General features: G+C 40.8%; 1 protein-coding gene across 2 annotated transcripts in view; it reads right to left on the bottom strand.

The window, feature by feature from the left end:
• ZFAND3 (zinc finger AN1-type containing 3) overlaps nt 1-26,467 on the bottom strand; it is a 343,389-nt gene that overhangs the window by 78,745 nt on the left and 238,177 nt on the right. For both annotated transcript variants that reach the window (XM_081093918.1, XM_081093919.1), the window contains exon 3: nt 20,718-20,900. In XM_081093918.1, the coding sequence (XP_080950044.1) occupies nt 20,718-20,900 (183 nt within the window). The remainder of the gene's footprint in view (nt 1-20,717; nt 20,901-26,467) is intronic.

Raw genomic sequence — 26,467 nt, 5'->3', positions numbered from 1 at the left:
GAATTGAGTTTGAAAAGCACCATCGATTAAAAACAAGGATACATAAAGATATAATGAGTGGAAATCCAAGTTTACAGAAAATCTTCGGCACAGATAATAGCCCTCCCACTTCTCCAAATGAAACTCCCAAATTAAACCATTTACAAAGATTATTGCACAATCTAAGTGTTAATCTCTCAGAAGTTCTACCCCTAACTTGTCTCACAGCATGGAGATCTACTTAAAAGATTCATGAGGAAGAGATTTTCAAAACGAATTGAAGTTGATATTGGTAACAATCTATTTTGCTCATAAAGGGCTTCTCAACAAAATTTCATTACCATTCCACGCCTATTCCCCTATATGTTACAGTGCTGGGCAGTTTTGCAAATATTAGTGTGTGTGTGCATGCGTGCGTGCATGCACGCCTGTGCTGGCCCACGCACATGGCCGCTTATTAGTCTACTAGAGGTCCAGTGCACGAAATTTGTGCAGGGTAGGGTCTTTAGGCCTGGCGGGTAATCAGGGCAGATTGGGGCCTTCCTTCCCCTGGCTGCTGGCTACTGGCCAGGGCCTTCCTTTGTTCCATGCCGCCCCCCGTGGTCAGAGCACGTTAAAGCAGGCAGTCGAATTCCTCGTCGGTAGAACTCCCGAGGTGACAATTTGCATATTAGCCTTTTATTATATGGGAAGGATTGCTCAACAGAAACAAAATTAAAAATTCTCCCATACTACCTTCCTCAGGGAAAAACACTGCAAACAAAATGAAATCAGGAATGCTTTCCATTTGCCTGTACTGACAAACTCTTACAGCAGAGTCAACATTCCTATTAGTGATGTATTTTGGAAAAAATGCCCTCTTCTGAACAAGCAATGACTTCAATGAAATGAGCCTCAGGGTGGGGACAAAGTTTTACTCATTTTGGTAATCTAGCACATTAAGTGTTTCAAAATATATTTTTCAATAAGGAATATAGGTCGATAATATTGTAATAACTACATATGTTGCCCGATGGATACTAGACATATTGGGGGTGATAACTTTGCAAAGTATATAAAGGTGTAATCACTGTGTTGTACACCTAAAACTAATATAATACTGTATATCAACTGTAATTAAAAATAAAATAAAAATTGAAAACTAGAAATTTGCTAAAAAAGTAGATTTCAGATACTTTTATCACAAAAAATGGTAACTAAGTAAGGAAAAGATATGTTAATTAGCTTAACTGTAATAATCACTATATATCAAATCAGCCTGTTGTATTCCTTAATGTACAATTTTTATAAAAACAAAAATATTTTCTTTCACTATTGAATGAAACTGGTCCAGGCCAAAAGCAATGACTGAACATACATAGCTATTCAGAAGGAGCTGGAACTCATAATAAACACAGTTGATTTTCACCATATTTACATGTTGATCTAGCACAGCAATTCTGAAACATTTTGGTTTTGGAATCTTTTTACGCTTAAAAATTATTAAGGACACTATGGATGTTTTGTTTATATGGGCTAAAACTATTGATTTTTACCTGATCTAAAATTAACACTAAAAAAAAAGCAAAATATAACCTCATTTAAAATTCACAAAAATAATTGCATGTCAACATGTTTTATGAAAAACTTTAAAATTTTTTAAAACTATGAGAGTGGCCTGGCTTAAAGACACCTGGATTTTTACATCTGCATGTGTACATGCAATCTGTTTCAAGGTACTTATACAAAGCATATAAAGAAAAAATACCCTTAAACAGATATGTAATTGAAAAAGGAACGACCTTGTGGGCCCCATGAAGGACCTTGGGACCCTCCACAAGTCCTTGAACCACACTTTGAGAACCAGTTGTGTAGAACAAAACAGTGAACCTAAAGGTAAATATAATTTCCAATTTCTCCAAACTTTTCTCATATGCCAACTGGTTTATTCTAGTCTTGCAGAAACCAACTGATGTACTAGTATAAATAATAGTAAAAAGTTTTCCCATTTTCAACAAAATGATAATATTTAAGTAAATAAAGACATGGGACAGTGGAATAAACTCTACAGTCATTATTTCAACATAGCATATTTTATTTCTGCTACTTGTGGAAAGAGTAGCAGTTCCATGTTTCATGGAACTCAAAGAATTCTGAGCAAGCAGTTAGATTTGTTTGATTTTAGTTTTTTAGACAGTCTCTCACCTAGAACCATTATGACCCAAACAGAGCTTCCCATATATTAAAATACTGACTGCTAAACACCCACCACCAATACTCCAAATTATGATGTGATGAAGTACAACAGCAATTAACACTGAAATTCTAAGCAACCATCTTGGAGATCAAAACTAAGAACCCCTTTTTGAGAGGTTACATCACCTGGATAATAAAGTCAGTTCTATTTTTAGATGCTTTTGTTTCTGTGACAAAGCATATTTAATATGGATATGAAATCAGGAGCTGTCGCTTCTTCAATTCAGACTTCAGTTCTGACTTTACAGGCTTAACTAAGGCCCAACTTGGATTTCTATATTTGCATTTTACCACCAACATGAGCATGAATTTCATCACTTCAATGGAGAAACCACTGAGCTTCTGGAGAGTTTTTATTTTTTTGACATAGTTCAGCTACCAAGAGCATTTTCATAAACCTTAGCCTACATTAACAACTGAAAGGCTGCAATGCCTTCTTCAGAAAGGGAAGTGATGTTCTTCAGAGAAAATGGAAAAAGATAATTATTTAGGCCAGAGGTATTGCCCCATGAACATTTCAAAACAATTTTGGTGTGCCTCAGTGGTTGAGCGTTGAACCATGAACCAAGAGATCACTGGTTCGTTTCCCAGACCAGGCACATGCCCGGATTGTGGGCTCAATCCCCAGTGGGGGGCATGCAGGAGGCAGCCAATCTATGTTCCTATCTATCCCTTTCCCTTCCCCTCTCTCTCAAATCAACAAAAACATTTTAAAAAATAAAAATAATTTTGAACACAGGTGCTCTTTCTTCTTCCTTGCCCCTTTGCTGAGCCTCTCCTAGAGGCAGTGTTTTCAGTGACACTGAATGGAAGGTACCTTAGTCTAACCCTTTTTAAAAAAACAAAAACAAAAACTTTTATTGATTTCAGAGCGAGAGGGAGAGAGAGATAGGAACATCAATGATGAGAGAGAATCACTGATGAGCTGCCTCCTGCATGCTCTACAATGGGGATCAAGACCGCAACCCGGGCATGTGCACTGACTAGGAATTGAACCATGACCTCCTGGTTCATAGGTTGATGCTCAACCACCGAGCCACGCTGGCCAGACTAGTCTAACCTTTTTGTTTCATAGAGAACACTAGCAGGTCTTACTAAAAGGACCTCTTTTTGCAAGTAATAGTTGAAAATGTCACAATTTGAATTATGTAGAGAAGTGTTTATATCAATATTTTGGAATTTAAAAAATTATTTAACAAGGTGGAATCTTATTGGTTTTTTTTAAGTCTAAAGCATCCTTTTGATAGATCAAAAATTAAAATGGTTATTAAGTAATGAATACAAAATGTAAAGTTATTTGTAGTCATTTTTTGGCATTGACAGCTCTGGATTTTTGGAGAGAAGTTCACAAACATAATTAAAATATATTCATGTAAAGTTGACATAACTACCTCTAACACACCCAAATTAATGCCCCTATAATAATATAATTTTTTTCAGCCAAACACTTCTGTCACAATAAAGGCTAGGTTTAGTGGCGGGAGCCGGTCCATCCTTGCTGTTTCAAAGGACCTGGCATATATGGCATACTGTTCTTAATATGTTTGCTCACCTTCTTGGCACTATGTGTTTTAACCAAGGTCTCTGAGAAAGGTTGTTTCCCCAGGTAGGGATTTTCCCCTGAAGTTAGGGAGGGAATAAAACCTCTTAACTAAGTGCCAGGTGGGTAATTAATCACTTTAACTATGAACAATCATGCTTAAGCTACATAATCTTTACTCCCTGGAATGGAGATAAGAAAGGCCCTAACCTTTGGAATAGAGATTGATAGGATTGGAATCAACTGGTATAAATACAGATGTAAGAAGACAGAACGAAGAGAGACAGAACCTAGGCACAGAACCTACACAGAATGTTCTCTAGAGACAGAAGAACTTCGCTGGAGAGAACATGGCAAAAGATCCTGGACTGAACCTGACTACAGAAATTGGCAAGAGAACCTAACTAGAACCTGGTGACTGAACCTGGCTGGAGAACCTGGAAAGAACCTGGCTGGAGAACCTAGCGAGGGAACATGGCCACAGAACCTGGCTGGAGATCCTAACCAGAACTTCGCTGGAGATCCAGATCAGAACTTGGCTGGAGATCCTGGCGAGAGAACCTGGCTATGCTGATCAACTGAACGCTGTCTCCGTGTCATTCCTTCTTCGCCGACTTCGTCCACACCTTTGGGGACCCCTGGACCCGCTGGGGTTGGACCCCGGCAGTTTAGTTTAAAATCAGCAGTGTCACCCATTACCTGAGTCTACACATAACAAAAACAATACGACAATTGCAAAGGGCTAAATCTGTGTGGAGTGTGGTTGTTCACTACGACCTTTACTTTCACAGCAAAGTATAGAACATTTCTTTTAATAAGAACATTTTTAAAAATTCTGCATTCGCAAAAAGGGGGCAGTGATGATATTGCTTTAAAACCTAGTCTGAATATCAATAGCTGTAAAATCTCATAGGTGCCCAGCAAATCTTTATAAAAAACTAACTTTTCAGATTTGTAGGTTTCTAAAGGGACCCTTAAAATGAGTGTTTAAAGTTTGCAAAGGGGGATTTTGAAGGGGGAAATTCAGGTGAGAAAAAAACTGTTATTTCACAACAGATAGGTGGCTGTTTGCACAGTTAAAAAGTCTCCTATTATTTTAAAAGCTCTTGTAAAAGGGATGAATTGTCACCACAACAAAGTAACCAAATATCTAAACATGGTAGGGAAATTGCCTTTTTGAGTTGCTTCATCTTGAGGTTATGAAATGGCACAGAAAATAATAAAAAATATTAAGCAGCTTTTCAAAATCAGGTTCAGGAAGCCTCTCTTTAATGTATCAAAACACATGTGAGTAGGCTTCCAAAATTAAGAAACTTTTCTAAATATTTAAATTAGTAAGCATTTACTGAGTATTGCCTTGCCAAACACTATGCTGGGTGCCATGGGGCACAGCAAAGCAGCATAAAAGAAAATCTTTGTTAATTGTCCTGGCCAGTGTTTCCAAGTGGTTATAGCATTGCCCTGTGCCCCACAGGGATGCAGTCCCAGTCGAGGGCACATACCTGGGTTGCAGAATTGATCCCCTGCCCCTGTTAGGGCAGTGCAGGAGGCAACCAAAGGATGTGTCTCTTTCATATGAATTTTCTCTCTCTTTCTCTCTTCCTTTCTCCCTCCTTCCCTCCCTCCTTCCCCCCCCCCCCCACACCTCCTTCCTCTCTCTGCCCCCCCTTCCTTCCGCCCTTCCACTCTCTCTAAAAATCAATGGAAAAAATATCCTCGGGTGAGGATTAACAAAAAAAAATCCCCCAAAACCTTTGCTGATTTTGGGTTTCATCTGTAAACTGGTACAGAGAGATGACATTCTCATGTCAAAGAGGTAACCAAGACAGTATGTGATTAGATGTTTCAGGTAAGAAATACAGGAATTCCTTGGAGGAAGGAATCAATACGGATAAAATGGTTTTGAAGTGGGCTTCCAAGAACATGTAAAAACCTGGTATATATGAGTACCATGGTGTCAGCTGGGGACAAGGGTCTGATTTGGTTCAGAGTTCAGCATCAGTGCTGGGAATAGGCAGGTCAGATACAACAAGGGTCCAGATTATGGGGGAAGAATAGATTAAGAGATCAACCAAAGGACTTGTATGCATGCATATAAGCATAAGCAATGGATGCAAGACACTGTTGGTGGGGGAGGGGGAGGGCATGTGTGGGGGAGGGGGGTAGGAGCGGCCCGGGAAAGGACAATGGGGGGGAAAAAAAGGAGACATATGTACTACTATTTGTAATACTTTAAACAATAAAATTAAATTAAAAAAAAAAAAAGAATCTGGATGACCAAATAGGTGATGAATCAATAGAAGAAATCCCTTTTGGTTTAATACAATATTAATGAGGGAATCATCTGATAAGTTTATAGACTAGAACAAGATTAGAAGCAAGAACAGTATAAAGATTAGGGCTGTAATCCTATAAAAACATGGTGGCAGTGACAACTTTGCAGACCTTTAATATTTCTCAATTGAGCTTAGCTAGAGGATCATAAACAAATTCATAATTAGGAAATATGAACAATACCAGAACAATTAAGATTTAATTTGTATACTTAGATAATATATATGTACTCTAAAATTAAAAGCCCCTTTAATAGAAGAAATTTTAAAAATAAAAACACTGTGTAATTTTATTCTAATAAATTTAGAAATCTAGATAAAATGGATGTTTTTATAATATTAATTACTAATATCATCTTTAAATGAAACAAAAATATGAATAGTCCAATATCAGATATAGGGCCAATCAGTTTCATGAATAATTTCTTCAAGCTTTCAAAGAATAAATATACTGCATAATGTCAGAACATCATATATAAGGCTATGTAAAGCACAGGGAAATTAAAAGCTTTCCACATGCACATCACATATAAACACACTCATATATAAAATTAACTCACTTATTAAAAAAGTTAAAAGTTAGCCCTAGCTGGTTTGTCTCACTGGATAGAGCGTCGGCCTGTGGACTGAAGGGTCCCGGGTTTGATTCCGGTCAAGGGCATGTACTTCGGCTGCGGGCTCGATCCCCAGTTGGAGGTGTGCAGGAGGCAGCTGATCAATGATTCTCTGTAATCACTGGTGTTTCTCTCTCTCTCTCTCCCTCTCCTTTCCTCTCTAAAATCAATAAAAATATTTTTTAAAAAGGTTAAAATTTAAAGTAAAATTAGTATTTTGAATTCAGTGAAAAAGTTTCCCATTATTTTAAAAGCTCTGTTAAAAGTGATTATAATGCAAGACAAGTAGGTTTTATTCAAGGAGTGCAAAGATGGTTTAACACTGGAGGTCTATTAAGTTAGGAAATTACACATTAAAGGAGAAATCCACATGACCATCTCAATAGATGCTGAAAAAGCATTTTATAAAATTCAACACTCCTCTCAAATTAAAAAAATATATATTAGCAACTTGTAAACAGAAGAGTTTCCTTAATCTGATGCATAATACCTACAAGAAACCTACTGCAAATACTGCAAACACTATATTTGTGAAATCCTACTAGAAGTAGTCTCATCAAAGTCAGGAATGAGAAAAAGAAAAACCATAAAGCTGTAAAGAAGAATTTCTAGCAAGAAATGTATAAGGTTTGTATTAAGAAAATAATAAATCTTTACTCAGAAATATGTAAATTTTGAATAAATAAAGACAAATGACATAATGATATGAGACATAGACTCAGTTAGTATGTTAAAATGCCCACAATTATTCCCAATTAAATTTATATATTCAATGTAATCCCAATCACAACCACACTGGAATTTTTAATAGACCTCTACAACATGACTAAAAAACTTATCCGGAAGAGAAAATACAAAATAACAAACAAAATTTAAAAATCATAAACATAAGGAGGAGTAGCTCCATCAAATAAAAATACCTCATATCATATACAAAATAAACTCAAGATGGATTCAAGAACTAGATAAATTAAAAGCTAAACTATAAAAGTATTAAAATATATAGAGAAAATATTTTTATAACCCTGATGGAGAAAACCTAAGAAACCCAAAAACCTAGAAGACAAAAGACCAACAGACTTGAATTTGAAAGTTTGTATACTTTCTAATGGAATTCAAGGCACCCAAATAAAAAATAAAAGCCAAGTGACATACAAGAAGAAAATATTTGTAAGATATATAACAAAGGTTTATTATTCAGAATATGAGTTCCCACAAATCAGTAACAAAAAGATGCTAATAAATAAGCAAAGAATGCAGATAGGAAAATTACTAAAGATATCTACACTAATAAAAGACAAAGATGCTAATTGACCATACCTTTGCTATACCCTAAACCACACCCACCAGCCAATCAGAGCCACTATATGCAAATTAATCCAACAAAGATGGCGGCAGGCAGCCACAGAGCTGGAGCAAGCAGGAGACTTGGTTGCCCCAGCGATGGAGGAGGCCAAGCTTCCTGCCAGCCCTAAGCCAGCTGTGGCCTCCCCAAAAGGCAACAAAGTTTCAATTATAAAAGATAAACAAATCCCAGATACCTGTTTCCAGCCAGCCTCCACTGGGAGCTTGGGTGGCTAGGGGTTGTGGCCAGCCTGCCAACAGCCATCAGCCCCTCACCCAGGCTGGCCAGGCACCCCAGGGGGACCCCCACCCTGAAGGGGCTGTAGCCAGCCTGCAAACAGCCATCAGCCCCTCACCCAGGCTGGCCAGGCACCCCAGTGGGGACCCCCACACTGAAGGGGCTGTGGCCAGTCTGCAAACAGCCATCAGCCCCTCACCCAGGCTGGCCAGGCACTCCTATATAATAAAAGGGCAATATGCAAATTGACTCTAACAGCAGAATGACTGGGAATGACTGGTCACTATGACACACACTGACCACCAGGGGTCAGATGCTCAATGCAGGAGCTGCCCCCTGGTGGTCAGTGCGCTCCCACACGGGGAGCTCTGCTCAGCCACAAGCCAGGCTGCCGGCTGCCAGTACAGTGGTGGTGGTGGGAGCTTCTCTCGCCTCCTCAGCAGCGCTAAGGATGTCCGACTACAGCTTAGGCCTGCTCCCTGCTGGCAAGTGGACATCCCCTAAGGGCTCCCGGGCTTCCAGAGGGATATCTGCCAGCTTAGGCCCGATCCCCCCAGGGAGCAGGCCTAAGCCAGCAGGTGGTCATCCCCCAAGGGGTCCCAGACTGCAAGAGGGCACAGGCTGGGCTGAGGGAACCCCCCCATGAGTGCACAAATTTTTGTACACCGGGCCTCTAGTCTATATATATAAAAGCCTAAGCGACCGAATGACCAAACTGCTGGTTGACCAGTTGCTATGATGTGCATTGACCACCAGGGGGCAGATGCTCAATGGAGGAGCTGCCCCATGGTGGTCAGTGCACTCCCACAGCCAACCTCCCGCAGTCCCTCCCCAATTATGGGCGGGAGGGGGGCCTCCCCAATTGGCCCAATCACCCTCCAGGCCTTGGGAACCCACCTATGCATGAATTTGTGGACCAAGCCTCTAGTAAATAAATAATAAACATATGAAAGAATGCTCAATTTCACTATCAGGAGATGTTAGGGGAATGCAAGTTAAAATGGACTATTCTTTCACTGTTGTGAAAAAAATAAAAAATAAAGGAACACTTAATACTGGTAAAAATATGGGAAACAATCTCAAACACTATTCTTAGGAATATAAAGTAGTAATGTAATTTTGGAGATTAATTTGGCCATGTATATCAAATTTAAAAAAAAAAATATATATATATATATATATATATATATATATATATATGCTAGAGGCCCAGTGCACGAAATTCGTACACAGGGTGTGTGTGTGGGGGGGGGGGGGGAGATGGTGGTGGTCCCCTCAGCCCAGCCTGCACCATCTCCAATCCGGGACCCTCAGGGGATGTCCGACTGCTGGCAGTTGAACATCCCTCTCACAATCCTGGACCGCTGGCTCCTAATCGCTCACCTGCCTACCTGCCTGGTCACCCCTAATTGCCCCTCCTGCCGGCCTGGCTGTCCCTAGCTGCCCCCCACTGCCGTCCAGGTTGCCCCCAACTGCCCCCTCCCTGTCGTCCTGGTCACCCCTAACTGACCCCCCGCCAGCGTGGTCACCTCTTACTACCCCCCCTGCCGGCCTGGTTGCCACTCAAAGCCCCCCCACACCCCCCCGCCAGCCTGGTCGCCCCACGCAGCCTGCTGTTCAGTTGTTTGGTTGCCCCTCACTAACCCCCCTGCCGGCCTGGTTGTAGGCAGCCATCTTGTGAGGGTGTGAGGGTCAATTTGCATATTAAAGCTTTATTATATAGAATTCTTTGACTTGTTAGTTCCTCTCCCATTAGTCATTTACAAAGTTTTTACTTCACATGGTTAATAGTAGTGAAATATTAGAAACAGCAAAGAGAAAATAGTAATTATATGAAACTAGAGGCCCAATGCATGAAATTTGTGCAAGGGGCTTGGCCCTCACAGCCGCTGTGGCTTGCCTCAGCCCTCGCTTCATCTGGAAGGTCGTCCAGAAGGTCGTTTGGCTGTCTGGTCTAATTAGCATATTACGCTTTTTTATTATTTTAGATGCTATAAAGCAGTTTTTTAAAAATTAGGCAGATTTCTTTGTTCTGACCTGGAAAATATCTCTAAAATATATTAAATTAAAAAGCAGGTTAAAAAACAATATATAGAGATAGCATATTTTAATTTGTATTAAAATAAAGAAAAAAATGTATGTCAACATGTACATAAATGCATAGCAAAAAATATATAATCCAAAATGAATAAATAATGGTTATCTCTAGAAAGAGTGGGAATTTGCTGGAGGTGGAGTGGAGAAATTAAAGGAGTATTTTCACCTTTTATTCTATACTAGAGGCCCAGTGCACGAAATTCATGCATTCAGGGGAGGGGGAAGGTCCCTCAGCCCGGCCTGTGCCCTCTTGCAGTTGGGAGCTTTTGGGGGACATCCTTAGCAATTCTGTAGAGGCAGAAGAGGCTCCCACCACCGTTGCTGCACTCGCCAGCTGTGAACTCAGCTTCTGGCTAAGCAGTGCTCCCCCTATAGGAGAGCACTGACCACCAGGGGGCAGCTCCTGCGTTTAGCGTCTGCCCCCTGCTAGTCAGTGCGTGTCATAGCGACTGGTTGTTCCACTGTTTGGTTGATTTACATATTAGCCTTTTATTATATAGGATAAACCTGCATGTCATTACCTTTACTTGTATTCTTAAAAATAAGGTTAAAACTTTAAGGGGGGGGGGGGAGACAGCAAATGAATAATTTTAAAAATTATGGTGTTTCTTTCTTTAGGCCTTTATTTCAACAATAACTTGAAGGTCAGATGACACTAAAGCTTGAATAGTTCAAGCCCAGCTAACATGGAATAAAAATAATTTCCATAAGAAAACACTGCTAAACTGCTCAAGTCCTCCTGCATTTTGATAGGGATTAATTTAATGATCCCATACATTGATTCCTGGTGAATTACAGCCATTCAATTCAATATAGCATATAACTGTACATTATCATACTGTACCGCCAAGTATCAATCTTTTTAGAACATAGCCCTAATAAAAGCAGCATGCTTTACAGAATCAGCTTCAGGATAAATAAATGCACTGGGGGGAAAAAAACCTTTAAATTAAAATCAAAAGAGACATTTTTCATTATGGGAAAGAATCTTCCACTTTGAGACTATTATAAAACAGAAAAGCTCCATCTGCTGTATAATTATCTCTGATAAACAGCCTGATGCTTTGAGCTTCATTAGAGAAAAGGGAAGAGAAAGACACATACACAGAGATCTGTAAATAAATCCCCCCACAATATTTCACATAAAACCAGCTCAGCAGGAAGTCATAAAATATTTTAATAAGTAATATTTTCTAAATGTTCTACTAGAATAAGCCAGCCTATGTTGGCTATTATTTGGGTTTCTAAAGTAGGAATACTTCAAAAAAGGGAAAATTAGTTTCATTTAGGAATTATTAGAAATTAAACTGGTAAAAACAAAAAGTTTAGCCACTTGGTGGCAGTGATATTAATTTTCTAAGGGACAGATAAGGGCCTGTCAGACAGGAATAAAGACTAGTAGCCAATGAAGCCTAATGCATGATCAAAGACCCAAGGACAGTCTAGCAAAGCAATCTGTTAAAATGCACCCCGTTTTATTTTACTTTTTAAATGCCTAGGGGAGCTAAAGAGTATCCCCGGGAACCAGTTTCCAAGAAAATAAAAGAAATCTCTTTGTTCAACCAAATTAATTTAACCACAGATAAAGAATGCTCTGAAATCTCTATTTGGGGAATCACTGTCATATTAAAGAAAAATCCATCCACACTTGGAAATTAAACTTCAGTCATTAAAAATATTTACTAACATTTGCATAGTATGGTTCTCACTTTTTCTGTATATTTTCTTTTCCTACAACAAAAGCATCTCCTGGGTAGATGCAGTATAAAAGGGTAGGAAAAAACTCGAGCATTATGGAGGAAAAAGGACCAGAGCTGAGTTCTAGCCCTGTCATGTGACTGAAGACAGGTCACAATACACACCTTTTCCTCTGTAGAATAGAAAAGAGATTATCTGCCTTGCCAATGTTGCACACTGTCAGGATGATCTCAGGAAAATGTTTGTCAATGTGTTTTGTAAAACAGAGGTTGGCAAACTTTTTCTGTAAAGGACCACTGGGTCTCTGTAGAAACTACCCAATTCTGCTGTTGTATAGCAGACACAGCCATAGAAAATACATAAATGAATGAACATGGCAGTGTTCCAATAAAATTTATGAACATTGAAATTTCAATTTCATGTTATTTTCATGCCACAAAATACATTTGATATTTTTCAATGCTTTAAAAAAATCATTCTTAACTCATAGGGCATACAAAAATAAGTACTGGACTGGATTTGGCCCTTGGGCTGTAGTTTGCCAACTCCTCTTGTAAAGGAGAGTTTTATATATATGTTGATTGCTGTTTATTTCTTACTAGAGGCCTGGTGGATGAAATTCATGCATGGGTAGGGTCCCTAGGCCTGGCCTGCGATCATGGCCAATCAGGTTTCCTACCTCCTCCTTCCCTCACCACCTGTGCGCCACCGCGTGATTCCCCCCACCTCCCTCTTTCCTCACTCCCTCAGCGTCCCAACGTCACTGCTGATGGCCTGCCATGTTCCGTGCTGCTCCCTAGTGGTCAGCGCATGTCATAGCGAGCGACTGAACTCCTGGTATCCCGGTTGAACTCCCGAGGGGACACTTTGCATATTAGACTTTTATAAATATACTAGAGGCCGGGTGCGCAAAAATTTGTGCACTCGGGGGGGGGGGGGGGAGGATCCGTCAGCCTGGCCTGTGCCCTCTCGCAGTCTGGGAGATAACGACCTGCAGGCTTAGGCCTGCTCCCGGGTGGCAGAGGGCAGGCCCAATCCCTAGGTGCAGCCCCTGGTTGGGCTCAGAGCAGGGCCGATTGGGGAGTTGGGGCACTGCCCCCTATCATGCACAGAGCAGGGCGGATTGGGAGGTTGCAATGCCACCCTCAGTCACGCTCAGGTTAGGGCCCATTGGGGGGTTGGGGCACCGCCCCCTGTCACACACAGAGCAGGGCCAATCAGGGGGTTGGGGCGCTGCCCCCTGTCACGCACAGAGCAGGGCTGATCAGGGGGTTGAGGAGATCCCCCCTGTCACTCACAGAGTAGGGCCGATAGGGAAGTTGGAGCACCGCCCCCTGTCACACACAGAGCAGGGCAGATCAAGGGGTTGGGGCACTGCCCTCTATCACCCACACAGCAGGGCCGATCAGGGGGCTGGGATGCCGCCACTCTCACACTCAGGGCAGGGCCGATGGGGAGGTTATGGCTCTACCCCATCACACACAGAGCAGGGCCCGTGGGGGAGGGGGTGGTGCCGCACCCTGTCACACACAGAGCCGCAGGGCGATCGGGGATTGGGGAGCTCCCCCTTATCAGGCACAGAGCAGGGCTGGTCAGGGGGTTGGGGCGCCTTCCCCTGTCAGGAACAGAGCAGGGCCGATAGGGAGGTTGTGGCCCCGCCCCCTGTCACACACAGAGCCGCATGGCAATCAGGGGGTTTGGGCGCTGCCCCCTGTCATGCTGATCCCGGTGCCGGGAGACCTCACGGCTCCGCTGATCCCGGTGCTGGGAAGCATATTACCCTTTTACAATATAGGATAGAGGCCTGGTGCACAGGTGGGGGCCTGCTGGTTTGCCCTGAAGGGTGTCCTGGATCAGGGTGGGGGTCCCGCTTGGGTGCCTGGCCAGCCTGGATGAGGGGGTGATGGCTGTTTGCAGTTGGTCACACATCCTTCAGAGTGGGGGTCCCCACTGGGGTGCCTGGCCAGTCTGGGTGAGGGGCTGAGGGCTGTTTGCAGTTGGTCACACATCCTTCAGGGTAGGGGTCCCCACTGGGGTGCCTGGCCAGTCTGGGTAAGGGGCTGAGGGCTGTTTTCAGGCTGGCGGGTGACTGAAGCTCCCAACCGCTCCTTTCTTTTTTTTTTTTTTATTCTGAGCCAGCTTTAGCTCTGGCTCCAGCTCTGAGGCCACTGCTGCTGAAACCATGTGTCTGGTTTGTTTGGGTTCTATAATCGAAACACTGTATCAACTCCAGCTCTGAGATCCCGGCTCGCTCAAAACAGGTTTCTGGGGTTTTGTTTAGCTTCTATATTTGTAACAATGTTTCAAACTGCAAGCTCAGAGGCCGGCAAGGCAGGCGGGGAATGTTGGATTCCTCCGTCACTGAAGCAAGCAAGCTTCATATTAGTTTCAAGGTGCCTGGCTGCCGGCGGCCATCTTGGCTAGCAGTTAATTTGCATATCGCCCTGATTAGCCAATGGGAAGGGTAGTGGATGTACGGCTAATTACCATGTTTCTCTTTTATTAGATAGGATACTATGGCCTAAACTGGCAGTCGGACATCCCTCTCGCAATCTGGGACTGCTGGCTCCTAACCACTCTGCCTGCCGGCCTGCTTGCCCCCAACTGCCCCCCCCCTGCCAGCCTGATCACCCCCAACTGCCCCCCCTGCTGGCCTGCTCGCCCCCACCTTCCCTCCCCACTGACCTGCTCACCCCCAACTGCCCTCCTGCTGGCCTGCTCACTACAAACTGCCCCCCCCGCCGCTGTCCTGATCACCTCCAACTGACTCCCACTGATGACCCACTTTCCCCCAACAGGCCCTCCAGCTGGTCTGCTTACCCCCAATGGCCCTGCCCCCCACCAGCCTGATCACCCACAACTGCCCTCCCCTCTTGGTCTTTAACCGCCTCTACCTCGGCCCCACCACCATGGCTTTGTCCAGAAGAACGTCCGGAAGGTCTCCCGGTCTAATTAGCATATTACCCTTTTATTAGTATAGATAGAGGCCTGGTGCACGGGTGGGGGCCAGCTGGTTTGCCCTGAAGGGTGGGTGTCCCGGATCAGAGTGGGGGTTCCCTTGGGGCGTGGGGTGTCCTGGACGAGGGGACTGTGGTGGTTTGGAGGCTGGCCACGCCCCCATGGGGTGAGGGTCGCCACTGGGGGGGCCTTGGACAGCCTGGGTGAGGGGCTGAGGTCCATGTTCAGACTGGCCACACCCACTTCAGGATGGGGGGTTCCACTGGGGTGCCTGGCCAGCCTTGGTGAGGGGCTGATGGCTGTTCACAGGCTGGCCACAGCCTCTTCAGGGTGGGAGTCCCCGCTGGGTGCCTCGCCAGCCTGGGTGAGGGGCTGAGGGCTGTTTGAAAGCTGGCCACAGCCTCTTCAGGGTGGGGTCCCCACTGGGGTGTCTGGCCAGCCTGGATGAGAGGCTGATGGCTGTTTGCAGGCTGGCCAAGCCCCCCAGCAGGGACCCTCACCCCATGAGGGTGTGGCCAGCCTGGGTGAGGGGCTGAGAGCCATTTTCAGGCTGGCCACACCCCTTCAGGGTGAGGGGTCCCCATTGGGGTGCCTGGCGAGCCTGGGTCAGGGGCTGATGGCTGTTTGCAGGCTGGCCACGGCCCCAGCAACCCAGGCTCCCAGACCCTCCTTGAGCAGAGGCCACAGCAGCTGGAAGCAGGTATCTGGGGTTTATTTATCTTCTATAATTGAAACTTTGTAGCCTTGAGCGGAGCACACAGCCAGCCAGGGCAGGCAGAAAGCTTGGCTTCCTCTATCGCCAGGGGCAACCCAAGCCTCCTGTTGGATCAAGCTCCGTGGCTGCTGCCATCTTGGTTGGATTTGCATACTCGCACCTGATTGGCTGGTGGGTGTGACTGGTGGGCGTGGCTTGTGGGTGTACTGGAGGTACAGTCAATTTGCATGTTTCTCTTTTATTAGATAAGACAGATGTGCCTTTATAGAACTTAGGAGAGTGTTCTGTATGAGGTGGGCCTTCTCTAACTGCTAGATCAGAATATCTGAAAACTGTTTCTTCCCATTCCTCTTCCCTAGTAAGCAGTTCTCTTCCTCTCCTGCTTAGAAAGAAACAGACCATTTGACTCTCCTCCAACACCTCAATTTCCATCCAGTATGTAGTGGGCCTAGGAGTCGGGGGAGAAACCTAGATAAGCATTCATATCGTAAGGCTCCCAAACAGGTCATAAGTAGAAATGTTAGGCCTTCAAGAGCATGACAACAAGAAAGCTCATTTATAGGAGCTTTCTTTTATAAAGGGGCATTTTTTCATTTTTTAAGTCCAATCTGGTAAGACTCTGACTTCATGTAACCAGTACTCTGCCCATCATTCAAAAATAACAACAAAACAACAATTTGTTCCAGTGTTCTCTCTACAACCTGACATTATCCCCAATAGTTGATTCAATAAACACAGGTTAAAAAAAGTCACACTTTATCTCCTCTATGAAAAACCTAGAAATTGGGTCGATAGTAAATAGGTAGTAGCAAAAGTAGAAATGTAATTTTGTTCTTTGTAAGTATCTGTACAACATCCCTTCCCTCTGTTGTTTTCATTTACATGCAACATCCTTTATAGTATAAATCACTATAGAGACAGACAGACAGACAGACAGACAGACAGCTCTGATTATAGAGCAGGGCTGCTCTATAATCTTGGGCAAGATACTGAATCATCCTATGCCTCCATTTCCATGTCTGTGAAACAGATATGGTGATAGTACTTACCTTAAAAGGGTAATTATAAAGTAGGCTAATACAGATAAAGTATTTGAAACAGTCCTTGATGAGTACTCTAGTGCTAGCTATTGCCATTATTACAGCAATTAAATGCTGTGACAATTTTTAGTCAATATTTGCATTTTTTTACATTGTTTTTTGAAAATGTTTCTAATGGCTAACATCTCATGAACTCTTCTGCAGACCCACAAAATGGGAGAGGAAGAAATGTGTGTGTTGTTCAGACAAAAACATATAATTTGAATATCTGTTTTATTTGACTTTCAGTCAGGCGTTTTAATTCTTTTGGATAAAAGTCTGTATTTTACACACACTTGTCAATAGTTCTTATTCTAGCTGCAGTCTTTTCAAACAGCATTAATGTACCGACTCTTACAACCTTTTTGTTCACATATTCATTTAACAGTGAGAAGTAGAAAGCAGATGTAAGCAATACTCATTCTCTCGATTATTAGGAATAAAACCTTTCAACAAGCCCCAAAGACAAAGTACTTCCCGTTCAACACACAGTAACGACTGATCTATAACTGCTGTACAGTTTACAAATTATGTAGTACTTGGATTGGAAATCCCAAACCCATTTCTCTACAACTCCCACACCCTCTACTTCTCCATAACTCTTTAGGGGAGGAAGCTAAGAAATTCTGGTTCCTAAGGATACAAAAAGATCAACACAAGTAATCCCATACTGCTTCTTTCTGCATCTTTCTTCTCCTAGGTAGGTCATAGCTAAAGAAAGTTGCAAGGTGTCAATGGATCAGGCTGTCTAATCTCTCCTGAGTCTTCACTACTACTTGGCAATCACTTTCACTTCTAATGTATCCACCCTGACAGTACTGACAGCTTTAACAAACCTCCCTTACTTTCCCCATCCCTATATTCCCCACCTACAATCCAGACACATATCTCTTCATTCTAGCAGTTTTCAACCTCGGTGAGGTAGTAAAAGCCACCTGAGAAAGCTTCTGTAAATGACAAACCTGCTCCTGTTGCTGCCTTCCTCTTACCCCAAAATTCTTATGCACCTGTTTGGAAGAACAAGCCAGAAACTCAGGGAGAGGCATATGTATTTGAAAAGGTGACTTCCTTGTGGGTAGAGACCTAATCTTACTCATTTCTATTCCTAGCACTTAACCAAGCGGGCTCTCAGCAAATGAATACCCAAACCAATGAAATCATTTATTAAAGTAACCAATCTCGTGATGTCTCCAAATGTCTGTCAGTTTACAGTCTGTAACATTTTCACGATAGTGAGATAATATGTTATAGTGGTTGAAAGCACAGACTCTGAAGACAAATTAGTGGGTTGGAATGTGAACTACACTGCAAAGCAGGAGCTCTGTAACTTTGGACAGAAGTTACTGAACCTCTCTGTGCTCCAACTTTCTCATCTGTAAAATAGGAGAGAATAAGAGCACCTACCACACAGGGTATTGTGAAAATAAAATATTAGTACATGTAAAGAGCTTAGAAGAGTGCTTAGAATGGAGCAAACACTATATAAATGTGAGCTAACGTTTTTCTCTGAAGCCGCATGCCTGAATTTGAGTCCTGTTTCTGATATGTACTTAAGTGTTAATGATCACAGGCAAATTACTTGATCTCACTGTGTCTGTTTCCCTATCTATAGAATGGGGATAATGACAGTATCTATTTCACTGGTTGTCATGAGAAATAAAAGAGGAAATGTGCAACACATATAGCACAATGACTTGAACATAAAGCACTCAATAAATGGTAGCTATTATCACCTCAGTCTCATGTGCATTTTGGCTGCTGAAGTTGGTTTGTTGTGGCCTGACTCTGGTGTATGTGTGGGTCCAATCAGTTAAATTCCATCAGATGAGATCCTGACCAGCTCTAACCTTTTCCACAGATAAGGAGTTCTTAATCTAATGTCCATAGTGAGCTTTAAAAATTTTTTATTCAAAATTGGGTATAAAAGAATGGTGTATATTTTTCTGAGACAAAGGGCCATAGCTTTCATTAGCTCCTCAATAAGTAAATGACCCTAAATAGATTTTTAAAAACAAAACAAAATCTATTGCCAATAACATTACCAGTACAATTTTCATCTTTTTTCTTCTCTTAAAACAATTTCTACACCTTCCCCTGAGTCTCTAAATCAAAGTTACAGCATTTTAAAAAGTCTCTCTGCAATGTGATTCTAGTATAAGCCTTCTCATTTATAATATTGCCAGATTATTTCTTCAAAAGAACTATAACAGTACTTTCTCTGCTCAAAAACCTAAATACTGTCCAATATCCAATATCTTAGCTGAACAATCAAGCCTTTATAACTTGACCATAGTCTACCTTTCCAGCCTTGTCCTCCATACATGGCCCTAAAGGAGTCACTTGCCATTGTAGAAATCCACATGGCTTTCCATATCTCACTCTACTCTGTCTAGAATGTCTTCAACAACACTTTCTCCAGTAAACCAATACTCTTCTTTAATAGTTACTGTCTTTAATAACAAATATATTTCATTCCCCCTGCTAAATAGTAAATTCTTTGAGGACAGGGACTATGGCCTTCTTTACTTTTATATTCTCAATTTTACCTAGTATCATGGTTTATAAATTTAGATAAATATTAGTTCTCTGGTAATCTTTTCAAAGTTAGTAGACAGAACATTTGAAGAATTTCTAGATATTCATGAAATTTGAAGTACCAAATTTCAATCTGTTAACTAAAGCTTTTAAAAGGCATAAACTGCTATGTCATAACATAATTTTCAACACACTGTAAGTTATAGTTGTGCCCTGAAGGACACAACTATGGTTACAGCATTATAAAGATTAAGTGACAGCCCTAGTGGTTTAGCTCAGTGGAGAGTGCAGTGATGGCGAACCTATGACACGCATGTCAGAGGTGACACGCGAACTCATTCTTTTGGTTGATTTTTTCTTTGTTAAATGGCATTTAAATATATCAAATAAATATCAAAAATATAAGTCTTTGTTTTACTATGGTTGCAAATATCAAAAAATTTCTCTATGTGACACGGCACCAGAGTTAAGTTAGGGTTTTTCAAAATGCTGACATGCCGAGCTCAAAAGGTTCGCCATCACTGGGATAGAGTGTCGGCCTGCGAACTCAAGGGTTCCGGTTTGATTCTGGTCAAGGGCACATGCCTGTTTTGTGGACTTGATCCCCAGAAGGGGGTGTGCAGGAGGCAGCCAATCAATGATTCTCTCTCATCACTGATGTTTCTATCTCTCTTTTCCTCTCTCTTCCTCTCTAAAATCAATAACAAATATATTTTTAAAAAATAAAATCAATAAAGATTAAGTGGACAATAAATTTCCAAATCATATATATAATAATGGTAGTCTATCACTAAGGACTTACAGAAGAGTAACAGAAACAACCTCCTCCCTTCAAATACCTAAGTTCTATGACCCCCACAATGTTATTATCTCAGTCAATTGCCTAGAAACATTCAAAGCCCAGTTAGTGACAGAAGTAAGGTTTCAATCCAAGGTTCCTAAATCAGGAGCAAGTTCCCTAGACTGGTGGTTCCCAACACTTGCTGCAGTTTAGAATCCTCTGCAGAGTTAAAAAGAACAGATTCCTGGCCCTCCATCCACACCGATTAAATCAGACTTAAGAAATGCTGCTGAAGATTACAATTTGTTTTAAAAATTCCCAGTGGATACTAATTTTCAGCCAGGGCTGAGAACCACTGGCCTAGACTGGTTGAAAATCTTATATATCTTGACAATTATCATAAAAGGCAATCTTTTAAGATCAACTTAAGCTATACAGAATGGATGAAACTTATCCTCTAATTTACTGACTTGGGCCTATATGCCAACAATTAGTCTTGAATTTACAAAGCTGCTATCTTCTCTTCTGGGATGAGGCATTATGAAGAAACGCATGACAGTAATTCACTTACACTCCTCTTTACTTGGTGAAGTTACATTCAGTTCTGTCGGAAGCGGCTGCTGGCTGGGACTAAGAGTTGGCGTGGTTATAGAGGTATTGTTGTTGTCACTGGTGGTCTCTTCGGAAAACAAATCTGATTGGCTGTTACTTGTACTTGGAGCGGAATCATCGTCTGGTTGTTTCTTTTGAAAATCTGAAAAAAAAAGTAAGAAAACCAATTTAATTAAGGCATCTCCTTGGGTATCAGAACAAAATGAAAGTTAGCAGAAAGATAAATGTAATAGCAGCAATAATAAAGACTAATTTGGGTGATTAAAAAAATGGAGGTGCCATGACCGGTGTGGCTCATGTAAACTGGTTGGAGTGTCATCTTGTACACCAAGTGATGGTGGGTTTGATTCCTGGTCAGAGCACTTACTGGGGTTGCAGGTTTGATCCCCAATGGGAGTGCATGCGAAAGGCAACCAATGTCTGTCTGTCTGTCTGTCTCTCTTTCTCTCTCTCTCTCTCCTCCCCTTCTTCTTTCTCCACCCCACCCCTTCCTCTCTCTAAAGTCAAATTAAAAAATGGAAGTAAAATACTGGTCAAAAACATATAAAATTGATAGAGGATAACTACAATGAAAGCTTTCCAAGGTCCTCACATTGTTTAGAAGAATGGTAGAATGCTGATTTTAATGTAAGACTTTGCAAAGCAAAATGCATATTAAAATTTTAGGGATAATTAATAGAAAGAAAAAGAAATATAGAAAAGTTGCTCAAACAAACAGAAGACAGGTAAAAAGAGAAAAAAACTGCAGAAAACAAAGCAGGGTAAATAGAAAACACATAATAAAATTGTAGAAATAAGTACAGACATACTAGTAATGGTAATAAATGTAGACAGACTAAACTTAGCAGTTAAAAGAAAGTTCAGACTGAATAAACAAAATCTTGTTTCTTGCAGTTTACAAGAGACATACTAAAAACATAAATATGAAGATATAGAAAATTTAAGTCTATAAAAATATACCCACAAATACACAATTAAAAAGCCAGTAATAGCTCGACTATTGTCAGAAAACAGACTTTAAGGCAAAGAGCATTATTAGAGATAAAGAGGATCATCATATAATAGTAACAAAAGAATTTTTTACCAGGAAAATGAAACAATTCTGAAACTATATGTACCTAATAACAAAGCCTCAAGAGCGAAAATGATTGTATTTACAGAAAACTGACAAATTTACTAACATAATAGAAAAATTTTAATATACTTGTCTCAGACAGGATAACTAGTAAAATTCATTAAGATTAATAAGCATATACAGAGTAAGGATAAAGTAGGTTTACAGTTGTTTATATGAAAAATATAATAATAAATAATATAAGAATCAACTGTTTTGCATACAACTGCAAATCTACTTTTGCCCTGTATAGACTCATGCACCCTACAATTAGATAATGAATTTTTAAAAAACACATGAAGAATTTTTATAAAAACTAACTAAAACCTGGCTAAACCATGATCACACATGTTAGGCCATAAAGCAAGTTTCAACAGATGCCAAAGGGTTAGTATGATACAGACATGATTAGCTAGCTGATCAGAGAACAATTAAGTTAAAAATCCATAATAAAATTCTATATGGAAAAATTTAAAAATACATTTTAAGCTCATGGTTTAAATCAGAAATTAAAAAGTACTTATAATAAAATGATAATAAAATTACTACTTATCAATATCCAGTAATGATAAAGATGCACATACATTACCTGTACCACAATCATTTCATTCCTAAATATATCCCTGAGAAAAACTCCACACACACGTACATCTTAATTTTATATTGTCCATAATAGTAAAAAGTCAGATATAACCTGAAGGTTTATATATTGCAATGTAATGAGATAACAGAATAATGTACATAGTGAGAAGAAGTAACTATTACCAAATTCATCAACATGAATCTCAAAATCATAACATTGACCAAAAAATGCAAGGCACTAAATAATATAGTAAGATTGTACTTACATACATCTTAAAAAATAGGGAAAACTCAATATATTGTTTAGGAATGTGTATGTTTAACCACTAAAAAATATTAACACAATTCAGGATAGTGGTTACCTCTTAGGTTGAGGAAGGGAGATATGAAGATGAGAGGTTACAAAAATATTCAAAATTATAGGAATTCCACTGACAGAGAATGGATTAAAATGATATATTCAAGCATATAATGGAATGTTCTATGACAGTTAAAATAAGTGAATAAAGCTACAAATATAACAGAAAAATCTAAAAAACAATTCAGAGAGAAAAGCAACCCACAGAAGGATATATAGTATAATAATATTTATATAATAAATTTAAATATGTAAAATACCATTTATTATTTATGAACACATAATTAAAATACAAAAACACGCATGGAAATGACACACCAAATTCAAGATAGTCGTTATTGGGGGAGGGAAAAGAAGAGGAGATTTCAAATCTAGCTGTATTTTTTTATTTCTTAAAGCTGATGATAGGTTAAAATTATTATGTATGTTATGTATATGTTTCATTTTAAAAATCTACCTGGGTGCGGGTGTGGGGTGGAGGGGGTCAATGGGCAAAAAAGGAACATTTGTAATATTTTCGACAATAAAGATAAATTTTTAAAAATCTAATGCTATACTATGAAGTACAGATTATATTTTACTATGTCAATTCAGAGAAGAATAGAAGATCCTGGCAACTCCACATTGCTTTATCATTTGAACCACAGAGAAGCTGCTATTATGCTGTATAACCTTATCAGAACTACTGTTTTGAGATACTGAGTATCAGAATATGTTACCATGAGGTTAGGTGAAATGTTTTAGGGATATAATACATTTACTTTAATCCTAGAGACAAGGCTAACAAGGGAGGTACAGTTAACACCACTTTACTGATGAAGAAATTGAGGCTCAGAAAGGTTAGGTCATTTGTTCCAAGTTCCAAGTTAGTAAATAGTAGGATCAGGATTTAAATGTAGCTCCAGCTGACACCAAAGCACACGGTATTCAATCACAGGATGTAGGAATGGTGAACACTAGACTGGCCAGGAAAAGGCTCCACATCAAGACCCTACCCAGTTATAGCAGCAAAGATGAGTGCAATGGAAAAATCACTACCCTGCTGTGCCCATCACTGTTCTCAAGTCTTACTGCTTCTTTTCTATGTATTTATTTCTCTTAGCCAGTCTTATTCTTTAGTGTTTTGACATTTTTAAATGGCTTATTATCTCAATGTTATTTATACAACACTTTGGAGGGAAAGATACTATATAAATGGAGTAAAAATACTGCAATAATGATGCTTTTTTAATGTCATGTCATCTTATTAGTTCTGCTATGTCAATAATCACTGTGTCCCTCCAATAACTACCTCTCTACCATTTAACTGGAAATGCTAGAAGGCCCTAAAAGAACTGAAACTGAGTAATCATTGTACCGTCTAGCTCTAGCACAAGCCCCAGTCCTCTCTGATGTTAATGATGTTTTTATTTAAAGACACTGTTACCAGGCCCCACCCACATAATCTCCAGTCCAGTCCATGCGTGCCATGCTCCTCGATGCTCGGGTGCTTTTCTTTAAGTTTTCTTTTGTAAATCTGCAGTTGACACAATATACCTTCTATTTTTAGTTGTTATTGTTACTAATGCTTACCCGAGGATATTTGTTTCCACTGATTTTTACAGAGTGGGAAGGAGGCAGGGAGGGAGGAAAGAGATAGAGCGAGACCAAGAGCGAGAGACAGAACGAGACATTGATGAGAGAAAGACACATCAATTGGCTGCCTCCTGCACATGCCCCAACCAAAGCCTGGGGATCGAACCTGCAATCTGGGTATTGCCCCTGACTGGGAATGGAACTCAGGATCCTTTGGTGCATGGGCTGATGCTCTAACCACTGACCAGGGCACACTGTACCTACTTTTAACCCATCCTCTTGCTTTTCTGCACCCCCACAGGGCAATGGTATGAAAAAATCATCAAGCGAAAAGTCTTCATTACAAACCAAACTGGCTGCACACAAGAGAACTAGTATAAACTCTATACATTCTCTACTTCAATTCAATAAAGAACCTAAGAATCATAAATTTTTACAAGGAGAACTTTAAATATCAATCTCAATCCTCTCCCTACATAGAGAGAAAGAAAGTTAATTCCAACTCACCAGAAATCCAGAATTAAGCCTCAGAGTTTTCTAACTCTTAAGCTAAATTAGCAGCCTGTACAATAGAAGAGCTTTAGAGTTTAATCTGGATTCAAATACTGACCATTATTTACTGGGCATATGGCTAAAAGCAAACTGTTTAATCTTTTGGGGTCTTGTCTGTAAAATGAAGGAAGAGAGAGTTAATTCTGCCTCTCAGAATAATATCAACTAAATAAGATAATGTACTTATGTAATGTATCTACCACATGAATACTCAACAAATATCATTAAAAATAAACGGTATTTTCCTAGTTTAAAGAAAGGGCATGATGTTTACATGACATTGCAGTTCTTACTCTCTTGTTCCTTTTCTTTCTGTATCAGTCAGCATCCAACTTCTGACATAAACAAAGTTCCCAGAAGTCTAGAATAGCAGCTTTACACTGAGTGGCCAGATTATTATGACCACCTGACGTTTGTAGGCAAATTAGGTATAATTTCGCGCTGAAGTTACTAGAGGGCCAGACCATTATAAATAGGGAAGCAGGTTGTTTACCACGACAGAAGTGACTTTTTTCTGAAGATATGGGTAAACAACATGATTTAATAGCCTTTGAACGTGGGATATATTTGAACGTGAGTGAACGTGGGATATATTTGAACATCAGTGGCCAGATTATTATGACCACCCCCTCAGTACTTTGTTGGGCCACCTTTTGCCTTCAATACTGTGGCGATTCTTCTTGGCATTGACTCCACGAGATGTTGAAAGGTGATGTGAGGAATCTGACACCATGCCTGATGAATAGCACTGTCCAGTTCTGTGAGATTTGAGGTTGTGGAACCAGCTGCCTGATGGCTTTTAACTTCGTCCCACAAATGCGCAATTGGATTGACATCTGGTGATTGTGGGGGCCACCTAAGCAAGGTAAAGTCTCCCTCATGTTCTTGAAACCACTCCTGCACAATACGAGCACCGTGGCATGGTGCATTGTCTTTCTTGTTGGAAAAAGCCATCTCCATTGGGATACGCCATCAACATGATAGGATGAACTTGGTCAGCAATGATAGTTAGGTACGTTGTGCTATTCAGACGTTGTTCCACACGAATTAAAGGGCCCAAATCATGCCAGGAAAACATGCCCCAAACCATAACACTGCCCGCACCAGCTTGAAGGGTTATACTCATGCATGTGGGGTGCATGCTTTCATGCTGTTTCCGCCAAATTCTCACTCTGCCATCTGCATGATGCAACTGGAAACGTGATTAATCGGACCATATGACTTTTTTCCAATGCTCAAGTGTCCAATCCTTGTGTTCCTGTGAGAACTGGAGACGTTTTATCTTGGTAACTGCAGACAGCAAAGGTGTTCGAACAGGCCTTTGGCTTCCATATCCCATACGATGCAGTGTACGGCTAATTTACCTACAAACATCAGGTGGTCATAATAATCTGGCCACTCACGTTCAAATATATCCCATGTTCAAAGGCTGTTAAATCGCGTTGTTTACCCATATTTTCAGAAAAAAATCACTCCTACTGTCGTGGTAAACAACCTGCTTCCCTATTTATAATGGTCTGGCCCTCTA

This window comes from Myotis nattereri (genome assembly GCF_964212035.1).
Source record: "Myotis nattereri genome assembly, chromosome: 6".
Lineage (NCBI taxonomy): Eukaryota > Metazoa > Chordata > Mammalia > Chiroptera > Vespertilionidae > Myotis > Myotis nattereri.
This window is presented reverse-complemented; position numbering and strand designations above follow the sequence as displayed.